At 36.0% G+C, this 17,748-nt stretch overlaps 1 protein-coding gene across 1 annotated transcript; it reads right to left on the bottom strand.

Annotated features, from left to right (window-relative positions):
* Positions 1–925: 925 nt before the first annotated feature.
* mttp (microsomal triglyceride transfer protein) lies at positions 926–16,682 on the bottom strand. Its single transcript, XM_039670110.2, has 18 exons — positions 16,550–16,682; positions 15,263–15,450; positions 13,588–13,731; positions 13,363–13,470; positions 13,159–13,275; positions 12,943–13,082; positions 12,710–12,860; positions 11,665–11,822; positions 9,831–9,999; positions 9,114–9,221; positions 8,600–8,812; positions 8,318–8,529; positions 8,098–8,195; positions 6,741–6,862; positions 6,407–6,634; positions 5,017–5,141; positions 2,363–2,533; positions 926–2,263 (listed from the first exon to the last, which is right to left on the bottom strand). The coding sequence occupies exons 1-18, from the start codon at positions 16,608–16,610 to the stop codon at positions 2,116–2,118; spliced, it is 2,661 nt and encodes an 886-aa protein (XP_039526044.2). The 5' UTR covers positions 16,611–16,682; the 3' UTR covers positions 926–2,115.
* Positions 16,683–17,748: the final 1,066 nt, after the last annotated feature.

Genomic DNA, 17,748 nt, shown 5'->3' with positions numbered 1-17,748 from the left:
ATAGAAGTTAGGGTATTAGTTTGTTCTTTGGGTATCTACACACTTAAATGTATGTATGAGCCCACAAAGAACCTTTAACATCCATATAGAACCTTTCATTTGCACCATTTTTTGAAATGGTATGTTCACGGTTCCTTTGTGGAAACAAACTGGCATCACTAAAAAAACGTATGGAAACTTTAAAAAAAAAAAAATATGTCCTTATACTGTTTAAGGGACTATGTGTAACTTTTTATGTAATTTTTTATTTAAAATCAATATTTGTATTCATAAATATGTCCTCAATGGTGTACATACCTCTGCCGTTATCTGACTTATGTCGGTCTAACTTATGTCCTGTGACTGATGTCGGTCTAACTCTGCTGAATTGTGAGTAGGATGCTTTGAGGCATGATAATACATGCTGGCTGGCAGGCATTGTATTGATTGGATGAACATTTTATGGTTCTACACTGTCCACAGACGAGATATATACATATTAATACATTTAGACCACTTAACTTAGTGATGTCTATAAGAATGTGAAGAGACTTTCAACAAGCATAACAAAAAATGTTTCTATAACAAATCGCCTACCCTGCCTTTAACTTTGTTACAGTAGATATAGAAAATTTCAGTTTTAGACAAGCTATTTATTTTTACTTTATCCCTGTTCTATGTTCTCAGTACTATTAAAAAGATGTCAAATAGGCTACTTCTTTTTAGCAGTAGATTTATTCAAAGCTATGTTTTAAAAAAGAAATTCAGATATCCTGAAAAAAAAGAGCTGTAAGTTAATTAGTCTGCATTCATCCTAATTTTAGCTTAATGAAGTCTCGGTAGACTATATATTCTATACAAAGGATTGACTCTGTATACTAATAAAGATTAAATATTAAAAGTTACACTTTCCATGATATTAACACCAAAAAGATGACAAAGAAAATCCAAAAAAAGACTTTATTCATGGTTGATTGTCTTCCCATGTACAAGACTGCCATAAATATTCTCAAGAATGTAAACATCTGGTGTAGTCATGGAAACCAGACAGCATGAACTGCCTGTGGAGGGATGAAGTGTGTCAGAAAGCCCTCTGATTAAATAAATAACACAGTAGCACCTCAAATGCACAATCCTGTTATAATGCTATAATGTTACAATTTATAAATATCTAACTTTCACTTTTAGGGGTTGAATAATTATTTCACATGATGAGAGTGCCATTGGTTATCCTGACAACATTTTTATACATTCCTCACATTTATAAAACATACAAAAAACATTAACTGAATTTGCACTGATCATTCTTAAATGTATAAAACAGGGCTGGACATATTGTAAGGACTTTAATATACTCTTAAAAATAAAGGTTCTTTATGCCAATTCATGATTCAAACAACATCCAAGGAAACGTGGAATTTAGAGTGGAATTTAGATCAATTATGGAATAGAAAAATCTGTCACTAATTACCCTCATGTTGTTCCAAACCTTTAAGACTTTCGTTCACCTTCGGGACACAAATAAAGAGATTTTTCTGTCCCTCCATTGACAGACTATGCAACTACCACTTAGACTTTTCAAAAAGTTCATAACGAGATTGTAAAAACTAAATTGAGTGGAGACTCGAATTTAGGCTTTTATTCACAGATAGACATTCATCAACTCACACATTAGTTTTGGTAAACGGAAGCTCAAGCATCTTCTCTTGACGTGCGAGAACCAATAAGGTTTGTTTCCGCGCGTCATATCAAGCAGGTTCGGTTGAGCTCTTGTTTATGTTCACTGATAAATGTTTTACGATCTCTTATTGACTTTTTGAAGCGTCAATGGAAGGACAAAATGATTTTCATTTGTGTTCTGATGATGAACGAAAGCCTTACAGGATTGGAACGGAGTAATAGTTTTCATTTTTGAGTGAACTACCCCTTTAAAATGCTCTGCACGGTAATAAAAAATGGTTATTTTAAGAACTGTTTACTGAAAAGTTCTTTGGCAAACCCAAAATGGTTCAACTATGGCAACCGTCATTTTTAAGTGTCCACAGGTCCAACAGGTTTTAGCACACACAGTCAACGCAAAACATACTTGTACAGAATGGTTGTCTGTGTGATAACCTTTTACATTTGCTAGTTGGTCTACCAGGCCTGCTCAAAGACTTTCTTGCACATGTTCGAGTTCTCCTGGTGGAGAGGAAACTCTGAGCCCGGCACCAGCTGATCTCTGCTCCTCTTTGAGGAGAACGTCTGTCCTGAAGGCAGCTTCTCCTGCTTGGACACCATCTCTCTAGAGTGCATCAGAAGCAAAACAGGTTAGTTGTGTTCATTTCACACAGTTTAAAATGTTATATGATTGTAACCTAGAATCTGATGTGTTGATAGATACCTGAAGGGGAAAGTGGTTTTGTCCATCTGCATGCAGACGAGGAAGGGGTACTCGGAGAACTGCACTGTAGTGATGAAGTCCAGGGTGGCTTCTGTCTCGAAACCTACTTCCACTCCAGCGCTTGCAAAGTCCATATCCACGGTCACGTTTCCGATGACGACCAGAGCTCCCCTGCACACAATGTCAAGGGTGAGCTTAACTAGAACACTAAAAACTCTAAAGGCCTGTTCACAACAAGAACGATAGCTATATTAGCAATCACCTCTCTCTCCAACTTAAACATCATCTCCATTCAAAATGTTTAAAGAGAAATCTAAATTTCCTTGAGCTTTTGACATCTAAGAGCTCATGATATTATAAGAATATCCTGTAAGTTTCAGAACTGAAAACGTCCTTGTTAGTCCAATATAAGCTTTTATTGACACTTCGTTTTTCAAAGTGGGGAACTATGACGTCAAAGAGGATAAAACACCACAACCGCAGAAGAAGATCCGGTTGCCATTTTACAACATTGGACGTTTTCAAAACAATATCCATCGTCAGGTGAGTTAAAACTCATTATAATATGCAAAACTGTTATCCACTCACAGCAGTGGGCGTTTACTTCCAAGTCTTCAGTGCGAGATGCCCATAAAAACCGAGCGTTTTTCAGGTAGGCTCAAAACTTGGGTACAAAATAGCCTATTACTTATTCATTTTGATGTTTTTGAATGGAAAAACCAAGCGAACGTCATAAGTTGACCTCGGACAACAATATAATAAAATTTAAAAAGCCAGTTCATGACCCCTTTAACAAACACTCTTCTTGTTTGGGCTTCAGTTTGCAAATGCCCGGAATATTCTCCACAACAGAGCGAATTGCATCCCCATATCTCCATATCCGCGGTCGTTTTCATTTTCCCTAACCTAAAAAACTATATTAAACTTGGCGCTTAGCATCTACGTCACGGCTCTCAGGCCGCCCTCTGTTCGTTGATTGGCCGGCTGTTTTCAGGCCGGAGGAAAGCTGAGAGATAGGCATGGAGATCAGTCGCTATCTCACAGATTGAGTACAGAAGCGAACTGAAATTGAGCGGATGTACAAAGTCTGACGTGGTAATGCGTCTCTGTGCAGATTTTCTATTATTGTTAATTTATTAATTTAGAAGAAAAAAAGGTTGAACCAACAAGCAGAGTACAACAACTAGAGCTAAATTATTTTCATTAACTGAAATAAAGCTAAATAAAATAAAATATACATATTAGATAAAAAAAAAACCTTCAAAATAAGACATCTTACCTTGGCAGCTAACAGAAATAAAATGAGTTTGAAGTACTAAAAATGACTAAAACTAAAACAGAATGTAAATTTTAAGCTATGACTGTATATCTAAAATAATAACTAAATTTTTATAGTTACAAAACTAGAGTTTCCCTTAGGGTCAAACCTTGGATGTGCACAACTTGATTTCACTGTCTCTCAGCTGTATTTTCAGCTAGGATTTACCATGTTGAACATCTCATTCTTCCTGCAGCACATGCCACACAGCGAACCATTTGTGATAGAGATTTATTGCCTCGTTCTCTGCTGACTCAGTTTTGGTGTTTGGGCTCACATTTCCCATGAGACAGTCTGGCTCCATGCTTTCAACCTCCACCTTAAATGATCTGTTGAACATGGCTGCCCGTGATGAGTGGGCTGATTGGAGGCATGCTAATCTTGTGCGCCCGAGAGAGCTGTGGTTTATTTCGTTTCTAAACATAACCCGGTTGTGTCTGACTATGCGTGTCTGTGTGCGTACAGTGTCTTTCTATCGGTTTCCCCGCTTCAGTGTGCCCGCACGCACATGTGTTTACGTATTAGGTTGTCTGTCTGTCAGTGAGTCTTTGTCTGTCTACTTGTGTGTGTGTGTGTGTGTGTGTGTGCTTTCAGAGAAGGTAAAGCTTGCCTCCCTGATCCATACACCTGCCCCTGCCTGTCCTGAGGGCTGGCAGATGTAGAAAAGCAGATGTCACCCAGAAATACCCATCATGAAACAAAGAACAGCAAACCCGCAGCACTAAATGTAAGGTAAAAAAAGAGACATTTCCTCACACAGTATGAACTTGGGAGTATGTTGTCTTGAACAACATGGAATCAGTTCAAATGTAAAGATGATGAAATATCTGAAATCTGTCCCCGAGAGCATTTGGTTTCTCACAATCGATATCATGACCTAATTTTATCCTCAACCCCTGATCTTTTACTCCTACCATAGCATCTTTCCATTGCCCTCATTTTCCGCCTGTCTCATTTTAGCCAAGTTGCCATTGCTTGCATCCACAAACTAACTGTAAGCAAGCAGGTGCAGTTGTGGCTAAAGATGTGGATTAGCATCAAATCTCACGGAAGGATTAATGATGTTATAATAAGATGCACCGGCATCATATTTACTCTCATTCGAAAAAACGAATGAAGAAAAACATCTGGCAACGGCTTCTGAGTAAGCAAAGTAAGTAGTTGATTTTATCAAAACCAACTTTGCATCTAAAGAAAACTAGGGTGAGATGTCTTACATAAGGTCATCATGGGTTGTAGTCCCATGTGGGGTTCGTTTTAATCAGAGCTCGGATCTTTGTCTGAATGCACAACACTAATCCCGTTCAAGAATGTAGTTTAAGAAGAAGAAATTCACCTGTTGTTGACGCTTGTTTTAGACTCTCTATACCACAAGCTGAACTCCATCCCTCCAGAGATATCGATGGCCAGACCGCCTTGGAACTCAGCACTGGCTCTTAGACCAGATTGAAGAGGAATCACCTTCAAAGAAAGTGAGAAAGTACAAAAATATTACTTTTAATATTTTAGATTGTTTGGATGATTATGGCTTAAAGGAGTAGTTCACTTTTAAAACAACTTTTGCTGATAATTTACTCACCCCCATGTCATTCTTTCTTCAGTCGAAAATATTTTTTTTTTCATCATGTTTTTGATGAAAACATCCCAATATTTTTCTCCATATAATGGACTTTACTGGACGCCAAACGGTTTAAGGTCCAAAAGACAGTTTCAGTGCAAACTGCAAACTGTTCAAAGGGCTTTAAACGATTCCAGACAATGAAAAAGGGTCTTATCAAGCGAAACGATCGCTAATTTAATTTAAGTTTTATAAGCTCAAATGGTCGCCTTGCTCTGTTCTGTGATGCGCGTTCGTGAGTCTCCTGTTAGAACTTGCTCATCAAAATGAACAAATCTTTTTCCGTTTTATTTCGTTCGTTGAACGAGCCAAATGACTCGAAAAAAGATTTGTTCATTTTGATGAATGAGTTCGAACAGAAAAGTCACACAGAACAGAGAAAGGCCAGCATTTGAGCTTATAAAACATAAACTTTGTTATTTATTTTATTCTGGAATCGTTTAAAGCCTGTTTGCACTGAAACTGTCTTTTGGACCTTGAACCGTTTGGTTCCCATTGAAGTCCATTATATGGAGAAAAATCCTGGAATGTTTTCATCAAAAACCTTAATTTCTTTTCGACTAAAGAAAGAAAGACATGGACATCTTGGATGACGTGTGGGTGAGTAAATAATCAGCAAAAGTTTTTTTTTTTTAAAGTGAACTACTCCTTTAAAGCTATGAAAACATTTTCACAATATTCTAATTTTGACATTGAGGTTTTCATTAACTGTAAGCCATAGTCATCAAAATTATAACAAATAAAGGCTTGAAATATCTCACTTTGCATGTGATGAGTCTATATAATATATTAGTTTCACATTTTAAGTTGAATTACTGAAATAAATGAACTTTTGCACGATTTTCGATTTTTTCGAGTTGTATATGTATATGCAGGAAATTACACAGTTATAAAATAGACACACTTTCAAACCATGCTAAGTGTTTCAAATCATGTCCATCATTCACTTTCAGAATTCAGCACTGGCCCTGTAATCTGTCCCACAAATGTCACACACTGTCCCCAGGCTGTCCGGCAATGCTAATTGATTGCAGACCATCTGCTGCATGTGTGAGTGTGACGAGTCAAGCGTCTCTTCTGTAAGTGCATATTAAGCTGGATGTCATACCTGTGAGTGATCTGTCAGAAGAATAAGGCCCTTCACCACATTGATTGGATCTCCAGACATAGAGAACATCTTGGACATCAGGTCGCTGTAGCCCTTGAAGAAGGTCACTGGGCGGAGCTGGACATCGAACAGAAGAGCAGACATACCAGCAAAAGACTCCAGTTCTTCTTCTCCTTCATCTGGCGTGGCTGCAATTAGAGACTCTAGACCTTGTGCTTCAATTGTCACCTGGAAATCAGAATGCAAGCACAAAACACAGGTGAATATCAGCACACACAATGCACGTTAATGGCATTTCCTGTACAACACTGTGTTATGGTAATGATGACAGTACCTGAAGGCCATGAAGGAGGGCACTGTTGCTCTGTCCATAAATGTTCATGTTGCTTCTCCTCAATACGCCTGAGCCAGAGTACAGGATGTCCAAATTGTAGGTGCAAGTTACATCAGCAGTTTCTGTTGAAATAAATGATATATACTACAGACACTGCTACAAGACACAAGTCATTCGTTTATAATTTACTTCTCTACAAACAATGTGCCAGGTTGTTATAGGTGGTCGCTATAGGGTCAGTAAGTTTTTTTTTATATACTTTTCTAAACTTTTTTAAGATGCTTTAATTGATCAAAAGTGACTGTAAAGACATTTATAATGTCAAATTTCTATTCAAAATATGTGAAATTCAACTTTTGAACTACAAAATATTGAGCAGCTTAACATTGATCACAAGTAGCTAATGTTTCTTAAGCAGCAAATCAGCATATTAGAATGATTCCTGAAGGATCATGTGACACTGAAGACTGGAGGAATGATGCTGAAAATTCAGCTTTTTCATCACAGGAATAAATTGCATTACAATAGAAAATAGTTATTTTAAATTGTACTTATATTTAACAATATTACTGTTTTTGCTGTATTTTCGAACAAAGAAATGCAGCCTTGGTAACCAAGAGACTCAAAAACATTAAATCATCTTACTGACCACCACAAACTTTTAATCAGTAGTGTATATTAATATGTATATTTATGTAACTGAGGGATTTATTTATATTTTTTTCAACTGTTTTATCACCAACCAGGCAAAATCCTATCATTATAGCGGCCTTTTAAAACAATAAACATGTTATTTTACTGAGGTTATTTCTTCTAAATCATGTTTCATAAAACACATTTTCATCATAGTGTGAAACATTTTATCTATCTATCTATCTATCTATCTATCTATCTATCTATCTATCTATCTATCTATCTATCTATCTATCTATCTATCTATCTATCTATCTATCTATCTATCTATCTATCTATCTATCTATCTATATATATATATATATATATATATATATCGACATATAAACATTTTATCTATCTATCTATCTATCTATCTATCTATCTATCTATCTATCTATCTATCTATCTATCTATCTATCTATCTATCTATCTATCTATCTATCTATCTATCTATCTATCTATCTATCTATCTATCTATCTATCTATCTATCTATCTATCTATCTATCTATCTATATATATGTTAAAGACAGTACAAAAATGAAAGGTCACCACCTCAGTGACAGTTTTTGTACCTTTGTTTCTGAGCGTGATGCTGACTTTGTGTCAGGTATCATTATATAAATATAATAGCGTCATGTATAAGTTTAAAGGTTAAGAGCGGGTATAGATGAGCTCACTTACGTGCCATGAATCCTGAAAAAGCAGATGATGACCCAGTCTTCGAGAATCTGTCATAGTTGTGGGAAACCATGTCCTTCATCACTTGTTTTACCAATTTACTGCAAACCGGACAGATGATTCTTATCACACAAGTGCCACCCAGCGCCAGAGACAATCATTAAGAATAAAATAGTTGTTCATTTATAATTTGAAGAATGCGATTAGTAAACGTGAGACCCACCAGGCCGGCATCTCGAAGCGCAATATGTCTTGGACTTTAGACAGCATGTATTTGTTCATCTCATGTGGCAGGTGTCCGATGGAGAGCAGAACGTTCTTCACTTCCATATATGATGGACTACTGCTCATAATCAAATCAGCTGCCGCGGCACGAATGTTCTTCTCATAAATACGCTGGTTCTGATGGTATATGCGGTTCACTGTCTTTTTCACCTGTGGAAATAGTGTGTTAAGAGTAGTTTTGTGCCCCTCTAGATAGGCTGATGGGGGATTGATGATGTACCTCTGGTGTCATAAGCTCAGGGTCGAATCTCTGCAGCGCTGTGATGGCAATGGTGCTGTACGCTCCCACCTCCGACTCAGCATATCTGGCAAGAAGAGGAACACTCTCCGGTAGAAGAGCGTTCTTCAATGCTAGCAGGTACATCTGAACCTCAGACTCCACCTGAGTGCTGTCAGGCCCTGCCAACAGCATCTCTTTCACCTTAAGCACTGTCTGCACATCGAACACAAGACAAACACAGTCAGGCAGTTTGAAAGATTAAGATGCTGATTAAGATGTATTTTATAATGCAAGCACGGTTTAATGTTTAAAATGTTGCTGAGAGAGCTATTGTTATTTGTAGCAGAAAGCATAACCAAATTATTTTATATACTTAGATACTTATTTCGATAGATAGATTAGGTACTTAATACATTCATATATTTATGATGCACTTATCATATGTGAACAATTATGCGTGCGTAGATTAAATTGCAATTTATAAATATGACGAAATATAAAATATGCAACTCACTGGTAGTTCACATTCTCCTTTCAGACAGAGTTTCCTGAGCAGAGCTCCCATGATGATCACAACTGACTCCTTAATGTCTGAGCTGCCAATCTTTCCGTTAGACACATCCTAGATGGGAAAGATAGAATAATTCATGAAATAATTCATCGGATAATTTATGAAAATTGTCAACATTATATATATATATATATATATATATATTAGGGCTGTCAAATGATTAATCGCGATTAATCGCATCCAAAATAAAAGTTGTTTTTACATAATATATGTGGGTGCACTGTGTATAATTATTTTATATATAAATAGACACACATGCTTGCATATATTTAAGAAATATTTTCATGTATATACTGTATATAGATTTATATATAATTTATATTATATATAAATATAAATATTTTATATATGAATATTTTTTTCTTAAATATACATGCATGTGTGTGTATTTATATATATATATATATATATATATATATACAAAATAATTATACACAGTGCACCCACATATATTATGTAAACACAAACTTTTATTTTGGATGCGATTAATCACGATTAATTGTTTGACAGCCCTAATATATATATGTAATGTAATGTATATATATATATGTGTGTGTGTGTGTGTGTGTTAAAAAATCTATTTAAAGGTGATAGTCGCAGTGAGAAGGCTCTAAATTCAGATGTAAATAAGATATGAGAGCAATAATGCAGGTGTCTTACCAGCAGGGACTGAAGCATGGTCTCTGTCGGGTGGGAGGCAAAACCACATGCGTACAGAAAGCGCTCCTGTAGCACTAAACCTTCCTTCTTGCTGAAGTCCAGAAACTCCAGAATGGCTGAGAGAGAAGATGGAGTCTGTGCTGATGTGACTGCATCCACCAGCTGAGGCCTAGAAAGGTGAAACAATGTAAACTTGCAGTCTAAAAAAAAAGTTAAGAGGCAGGACAACAACAATGGCTGCTATTTTCTGAGTATATAGTGAAAGTGACATGTGAAGGCCATATGGCAACCCATACTCTGTATTTAACCCATCCAAGTTACACTGTAAAAAATAATACGCTTTATCTAATGAATAAAATTGTGGCAACAGATTACAAGCAATATTATTAATTAAATTGAACAAATTATTCAAATTAAACAAAAATATCGGAATAACAGACAGACATCACAGATTAATTAAGAACTCTTTATTTTAAATTGCCAACATTGAAGACACCTGATGTTAACAAGCAGAATCACTGAAGGAGAAAACCATAATTTTAAAACAAACCCAAAACAAACACTGATCACCATAATGGTAACTTAAATGTATGTTTTTAAAAAAATAATTTTTAATCCAATTTAAATGGTTAACTTTTAAGGAATTAATTTGATTAATTATTACTCAATTCTATTGTTAAATTGAATTAATAATATTGCTTGTAATATGTTCTTATGTTGCCACAATTTTTTTGATTAGATAAAGCACATTCATCACACACATTCGGAGTACTGCGTAGGATCAGCATCCTTAGGGTTATCACTCTGACTCTCTAACCATATGGCAACAACTGTAGCCATGATCATTGCTTTAGTGTCACATGATCCTTCAGAAATCACAACATGACATCATGACTTTTGCGTAAACATACACGCCACTTTCAAGTCAAGTGGTGTGTTATCTATGCGCATTTTGAGCTATCCACGTGTATGTCTACGCCATTAATGTCCGAGTGATTCCGCGTGTATGTACACGCCGTCAAATGTCTGAGCGAAACGAAACAAAATGTAGTTCTACATCTGGGGAGCGATTTTCCTTTTTTCTAAAATGGTAGGGGAAGACTCATAAACTGTACAGTTATGTGAATAAGTTTGGACACCCATGCTAAAGTTGCCTAAAAAGAGGAATAAAAAATCATCTTTTGGCTATTGATCTTAATGCCTTAATTAGAAAAATGAGGAAAAAAATTACCTTTAAGGACACAAATTTTCTTTGTGAATGAATAATGTATCCTAAATAAATAAATGTTTTTCCTTAAAATACAGGGTGCATAAGTTAGGACACCCCTATGTTAAATTCCCATTGAGTCAGGCAGATTTTTATTTTTAAAAGCCAGTTATTTCATGGATCCAGGATAATATGCATCCTGATAAAGTTCCCTTGACCTTTGGAATTAAAATAGACCCACATCATCACACACCTTCCACCACACCTAGAGATTGCCATGGGGTACTTTCCATAAGATCATCTTTCAATGCAAATCAAACCAGCTATTAGGCTAACTGAAGTAAAACCATGCCAATCTCTAGGCATGGTGAATGGTGTGTGATGATGTGGGTCTATTTTAATTCCAAAGGTCAAGGGAACTTTATCAGGATGCATATTATCCTGGATCCATGAAATAACTGGCTTTTAAAAATAAAAATCTGCCTGACTCTATGGGGATTTAACATAGGGGTGTCCTGACTTATGCAGTCCACAAGACTGCAATTGCACATTGAAGTGTGCCATTTTGGACAGGGCCTTAGTGTATAAATTGGAAAGAGGAAATTACAATGAGGAGTTTGGTCTTACAGTGCAGTCTTGCTACAGTTGCGCAGTACTGTGAGGATCTCTGCCTTGCTGGCTTTGCGCAGGCTGTGTAAGAGCGTGAGGAAGCTTCTCGGGGCTTCTGCTTTAAAGAGTGAGTCCGGCTCCAGCTGAGACCTCACTGCCTTCCATGTCTCCATCAGCTGTTGTACACCATAACAATGCAATGCACAATTAGTATGAACACAAAAACAGATTCCACACATTTCTGTCTGATTTATACGGAACATCACAGTCAAAGGAGTAGTTCACTTTTAAAAAAACTTTTGCTGATATTTACTCACCCTCATGTCATCCAAGATGTCCATGTCTTTCTTTCTTCAGTCGAAAAGAAATGAAGGTTTTCGATGAAAACATTCAAGGATTTTTCTCCATATAATGGACTTCATTGGGAACCAAACGGTTCAAGGTCCAAAAGACAGTTTCAGTGCAAAGAGTCAGGAGAGGAGAGTCACAAACGTGCATCACAGAACAGAGCAAGGCGAGCTTTTGAGCTTATAAAACTTAAACTTTGATATTTATTTTATAAATGAGCGATCGTTTTGCTTAATAAGAGCCTTATTCATCGCCTGGAATCATTTAAAGCCCTTGAACAGTTTAGAGTTTGCACTGAAACTGTCTTTTGGACCTTGAACCGTTTGGTTCCCATTGAAGTCCATTATATGGAGAAAAATCCTGGAATGACACTTTTCATCAAAAATCTTCATTTCTTTTCGACTGAAGAAAGAATGACATGGATATCTTCTTGGTTAACATGGGGGTGAGTAAATTATCAGCAAAAGTTTTTTTTAAAAGTGAACTAATCCATTAAAGGAATAGTTGAACAGAAATGAAAACCATCATTATTTACCCAGCCCAAAATCTATGACTTTCTTGCTTCCAATGGAACACAAAAAGAGAGTATTTTGGGAAAGATCTGCGACAGCAAAATGTCTCCTTTTTGTGTGCAAGAAAATCAAAAGGAATAACATAAAAGCTGATAAAATGATGACAACACTAGATTTACAAGCATAAACGCATAATTACTTACATTGGGGCATCCCTTGCACTTGGCTTTAACTTTCTCCACTATGACTCCGACAGACATGAGTTTGTCATCCAGGGACTTCACCACACCTGCAACATCTTTACCCGCCACTTCAGCTGGCCCTACCTCAATCTTTTTAAGCGTCAATGACTGCCTGAGGGAAATGAGAAGATGCTTTAATTTCATCCATTTATTATGTTGATCATGCGTGATAAGTTTTCTCATTTCTTTGGTACCTGGACAGGACTTTAGTTGCGGCGGTATGACGAGCATTGATGGACAAAATGTGTGTTTCCTCAGTATCGGCAGACTTAATGATGCCATTCTCCAGAGTGATTACTGTTTCAGAAGCAGACTTCCCACTGACACCCAATACCTGGAAGAGTGGAGAGGAAAGTTGAAAAAGTGCTGGGAATGTTGTATAAATGAGGTAAGATGAGTTTTTTTCTTACTTGGCTGTGAGTGGTGAATCCAGTCTCTTGCGTTTTGCAGGTTTCTAAGTGTTTTGTACGGATCACCTGATTTTTGGTAGCCTTGTACTCAACTAAACATTTCCCCGAAGCATCAGCCTACAGATTATGGAGAAAGTATTTTAACAAGGAAAAACTTTCACACTTTTCACACTTCAGTGGAGAATTTTAATTGCCAGAGTGTACCTCCATCATCTTCCCGGACTTTAGCTGCATCATTAGCATACTGGCCACACCCCTCTTCAAGTTTTTGATGGTAGCAGGCTCCGCCTTATGGGCGTACAGGCTTCTGATCTAAGTTAGCAAGAAAAATCACACAAAAAAATCAAGTCACTATGGAAAATATGTAAAAGTTCAAAACTAAAACGGATATGAACACATTTTAATGACATAATGAAGTGTGTTTGTTACCTTGCCCATCTTCCACAGCACCATGAAGGGCCTCTGAAGTGCCTCAAGCCTGACTTTACCCAGAATGCTTTCTGCTGAGCTGCCGTGAAAGATGTTGTTTTTGTGGGAGTGCTTTCCAGCACTTTCAACTTGAACATTTGAAATCTGAGGATAGGGTAGGGGAATGTGATTTGCACCAATAGTATAGACATATGTAAAGTAAACACTGCATTATTAATGCCAAGCCAGTAGTTGGCGACGTCACTTTGTAAACCTATGTCTATAAGCACCTGTCTATGATAGACTGAACACGTAATAAGCATGCGCATGGCGTCACCATTCTCACAAATTTGCCTTTTTGTAGTTTGACGATAACGGCATCGTGCAAAAATATGCACTTTGAATTCCTTTTCGAAATTTTGTGATTTCAAGCCACCAAAATGCAGTTGTCGTGTAAATGAAAAGCCAAAACGCATAAAAAGTTTTCCATTTTTAGTTCGTGTAAACGGTTCCTCAAATAACATTGATTTGTACACTAGGTTCACATACCCTTTTGAAAAATAAGTACATTTTAGCATTTAAACACTGCAGGTCATTTGCAATTAAATGAAAACACATTACAGTTTAAATTGAACGCAATTAGTTAAACTTAATAGCCCTTTCTTGTCATGCCTATTTAGGACTTAAGTATATCTTTATTTATAATTTCATAATTCTACTGTCTTTGAAATATGGTTTAAAATGCAAAGTAATATTTAAAAATATTTGTAATGATGAAGCTGCAAAATAGTACATTTAAAATTAACTTTAAATGTAATATTGAGTAACAATACTAGTCAGCAAGGCAAAATATTAAAATAATTATTTAAAATGTACTTAAGTCTACTTAAGTGTTAAGACATAAAAGTGTACTCTCTTTAAGTGCACTTAAGTGTCCTTTTTTAAATTTATTAGGCTAATATTATATTATCTGCTACTACAATTTTTTTTAAATATACTTACGATTTTATACGCTACAATTGGACATTCAATATAAGCACATGTCTATTTCACTACATTGTAAATATGATATACGCTATATCTAATCACTAAAATTGTGACAACAGATTACAAGCAATATTAATTAATTAAATTTAACATTAGAACTGAGTAATAATTAATCTAATTAATTCCTTAAAAGTTAACCATTTAAAATGAGTCAAATTTACACACAAAAAAATAAACAAAAAAATGTCAGAGATGAATGAACAACTCTTTATTTTATATTGCCAATATAGAAGACACCCGATGTTAACAAGCAGAATCACTGAAGAAGAAAACCATAATTTTAAATCGCCATTATGGTGATCTGTGTCAGGCTTTTAATTGGGCTCTTGACACTTAAGTCATTCACTTTATGTTTTGTTTTGTCTGATATACCCGAGTTATAACAGTCAGATGACCAAATAGAAAAGGTTATCTGATGGTGTTGGTTATGTTTTAACACAACTTTTTCACATTCATTTGACTGGTTAACTTTTTCTCATTACTACTTTTAAGGAATTAATTTGATTAGATATTACTCAATTCTAATTTGTTAAATGTAATTAATAATATTGCCTGTAGTCTGTTGCCACAATTTTATTGCTTAGAAATTCATTTTTACAGTGTAGGGAATGCAATCAAAAAATAATCAATAAAGTACTTTCTTCTTTACCTGCACTTGAAGTAGCTGTTCATCCTTGATCTCTGAGTTCCTCCAGACGAGGCTGATGTCCACATCACTGCTAATCCTGAATCCAGCATTCCCTCTAGTGGATCCCGTCCGCCTGTTCAGCCCGACCTCAGCGCTGTAGCTATATCTGTAGAGTTTGTCGTTATCTAGCCGAGGTCCATCACTCGCACCTGTAAAAACACAAAAATGTCATGCTGTGACACATTCTAGAGCTTCAGCATGTAAGACAGCGCTGGCCTAGAACAAGGGAGGAATGTGAAAGGAGAGAGGCAGGAAGTGGACAGGACATCTCATACACAGCCTTAAACCCAGTAATAGATGAGAAACAAAATCTGAATCGAATCCATTTTGTACTCCACACCACAGTGTTTACATCCACATGCTCACTTGATTTGGTCAAGGGAAAGCAAAAGACAAACCGGAGGCACTCCAGAGCAAGTTTATATAGCCTTTCGTAGAAAAATTAGAGGTAAGAAGGAAAAGGAATGTAGTAGTCCTATCTGTAATTGTAGGTGGGTCTCAGATAACAGTGTACTATGAGCTAATAATCCTCAGTTATCTATAATCCTCATTTATTTGGATCATGTTCTTAACCTTTTTTGTGATGCAACTTAATTTCATTTTTTTTGTCTTTGTCGGAATCACATATTCAATCTAAAGTTTGTGCAAAATCAAGATACTTTGTGATGTTAAATGGGCAAAAACACTTAAAAGGTCAACCATATTTAATGCTCAAACATATTTGGTCTGAATCTGTGCTTTTAGGATTGTTGATTCATAAAGTGATAAACAGTAATCTCTCTAAAACGAGACCGTTGTCCTCTCTGCCAACACAGTTCAGTCCTGTCCTGAAAACACTGACGTGTCACATTCAGATTGCATCACATCTTCTGATACAGAGATAATGCCCTGATTTTACCTCCTAAAACAACAAAATGTTCTTCATTTAATTTGTACATTTATGTATTTTTATTTAAACACACAAAAAAGGGTTTCAGTAATGATACCAATATAGCCTATGAGTCTACTTGCAATGATTTGCCTAGATGAATCTGGGCACAGAATGAATGAAAGGATGTGACTAACCCAACTCATGATTACAGAGACCTCAGCGTTTTGTTAAATGTAACATTTAAAAGTAATTTAAATCTTGAATTTGAAAATATGAGAATATTTGTTAGCTTTAAACAACAAGCAAACCAACAGCAACATGCAGCCTAATGTTAATGTTTTATATGTATATATTTTTAGACTTAAAAAATCACTTACCGAGAGATGAGGTGCTTAGAAAGGAGGTCACACACAGTAAGAGTCCAGCAAGCCGCAGCATGGTTGGCTCGCTCGTTAGAGGTCGCACGAGAAAAAGGATGGGTGCCTGATTCCTTCAGCTCTCCAGTGTTTATCTGGGTACGAGGGGCAGACTCCAAACTCCACGCTCCGGTACTAAGTACGAGAAAACGGCTAATAATTAACCGGCAGAGCTCACTGTGATTTCATTTGGTGAATGAACGCTCCTCAGAGACGAGGTTTGGTTTTTATAGTCGTGTCTCTTCGGTAGTAGGGCATCAATCAGCGCTTATTGAACGCGAATGCAGTGGTGTGTTTCAACGGGGAGTTTCTGTCTCATTCATAATGATCAAACGCTCCGGATAGAATTAGGTGGTTTTCTTTGTCTTACTGAATCACATTATAATTACTTTGAACAAATAATGAATGTCCAAAGTTAAAACGGCTTTCACCCACACTGAAACACTTGAATTGCAGTCATTCTACTCATGTTTGTTTCAGATATTTAAAAAAAAAAAATGTTTATAGCCTGAATGTATTTTATTTTTTAACTGCATGGTTTTCTTAAATTGGCCTAGTAAAATTTCTTACATTTCGTTGTAAAAAAATATTCCCCCTCCCCCAATACTATCCAAGGATTGTGTTTATTTTTTGATTTACTTTAAAAGATTAAATAAAAGTAAATAAATGTATTATTTTGATCAAATTACATTTCTATCTATCTATCTATCTATCTATCTATCTATCTATCTATCTATCTATCTATCTATCTATCTATCTATCTATCTATCAAAAATATCAAGCAGCACAACTGTTTTCAACATTGAACATAATAATAAATATTTCTTGAGCAGTAAATAGCATTAAGATATATGAGCTTAAAATATAAGAGATTATATATAAGAAATTGGGTCCCATTTGGGATCCATTAAATGGATGATGTAGTCGATGATCTTTGATGCATGGTATGATTGTACCTGTGTGTAACCATTTATATAAAGTGATTATGCTCACGTCAGAGAGTTCATTTTACTGTAGTACCTTTCACCTAAATTAGCTATATTATCTGATCACAGCATTTGATGTAATACTGTACTGTAGAAGAAGAATTCCTTATAGTAATGGCCTTTGGAGCTGAAGAATGATATTTGAGGTCTTGTGCTCATCAGGACAAACACTGC

Source organism: Pimephales promelas, chromosome 6, assembly GCF_988280905.1.
Source record: "Pimephales promelas chromosome 6, fPimPro1.hap1.1, whole genome shotgun sequence".
NCBI classification, from domain to species: Eukaryota; Metazoa; Chordata; class Actinopteri; order Cypriniformes; family Leuciscidae; genus Pimephales; species Pimephales promelas.
Note: the sequence above shows the minus strand (reverse complement) of the source record. Positions and strands in the feature narration are given on the sequence as shown.

Coding starts and splice junctions, on each gene's coding strand:
- mttp (XM_039670110.2), bottom strand. CDS start 16,610: ATGCTGCGGCTTGCTGGACTCTTACTGTGTGTGACCTCCTTTCTAAGC. Junction 9,222..9,830: donor CCATGCTTCAGTCCCTGCTG/GTAAGACACCTG, acceptor TTTCCCATCTAG/GATGTGTCTAACGGAAAGAT. Junction 2,264..2,362: donor AAAACCACTTTCCCCTTCAG/GTATCTATCAAC, acceptor GATGCACTCTAG/AGAGATGGTGTCCAAGCAGG.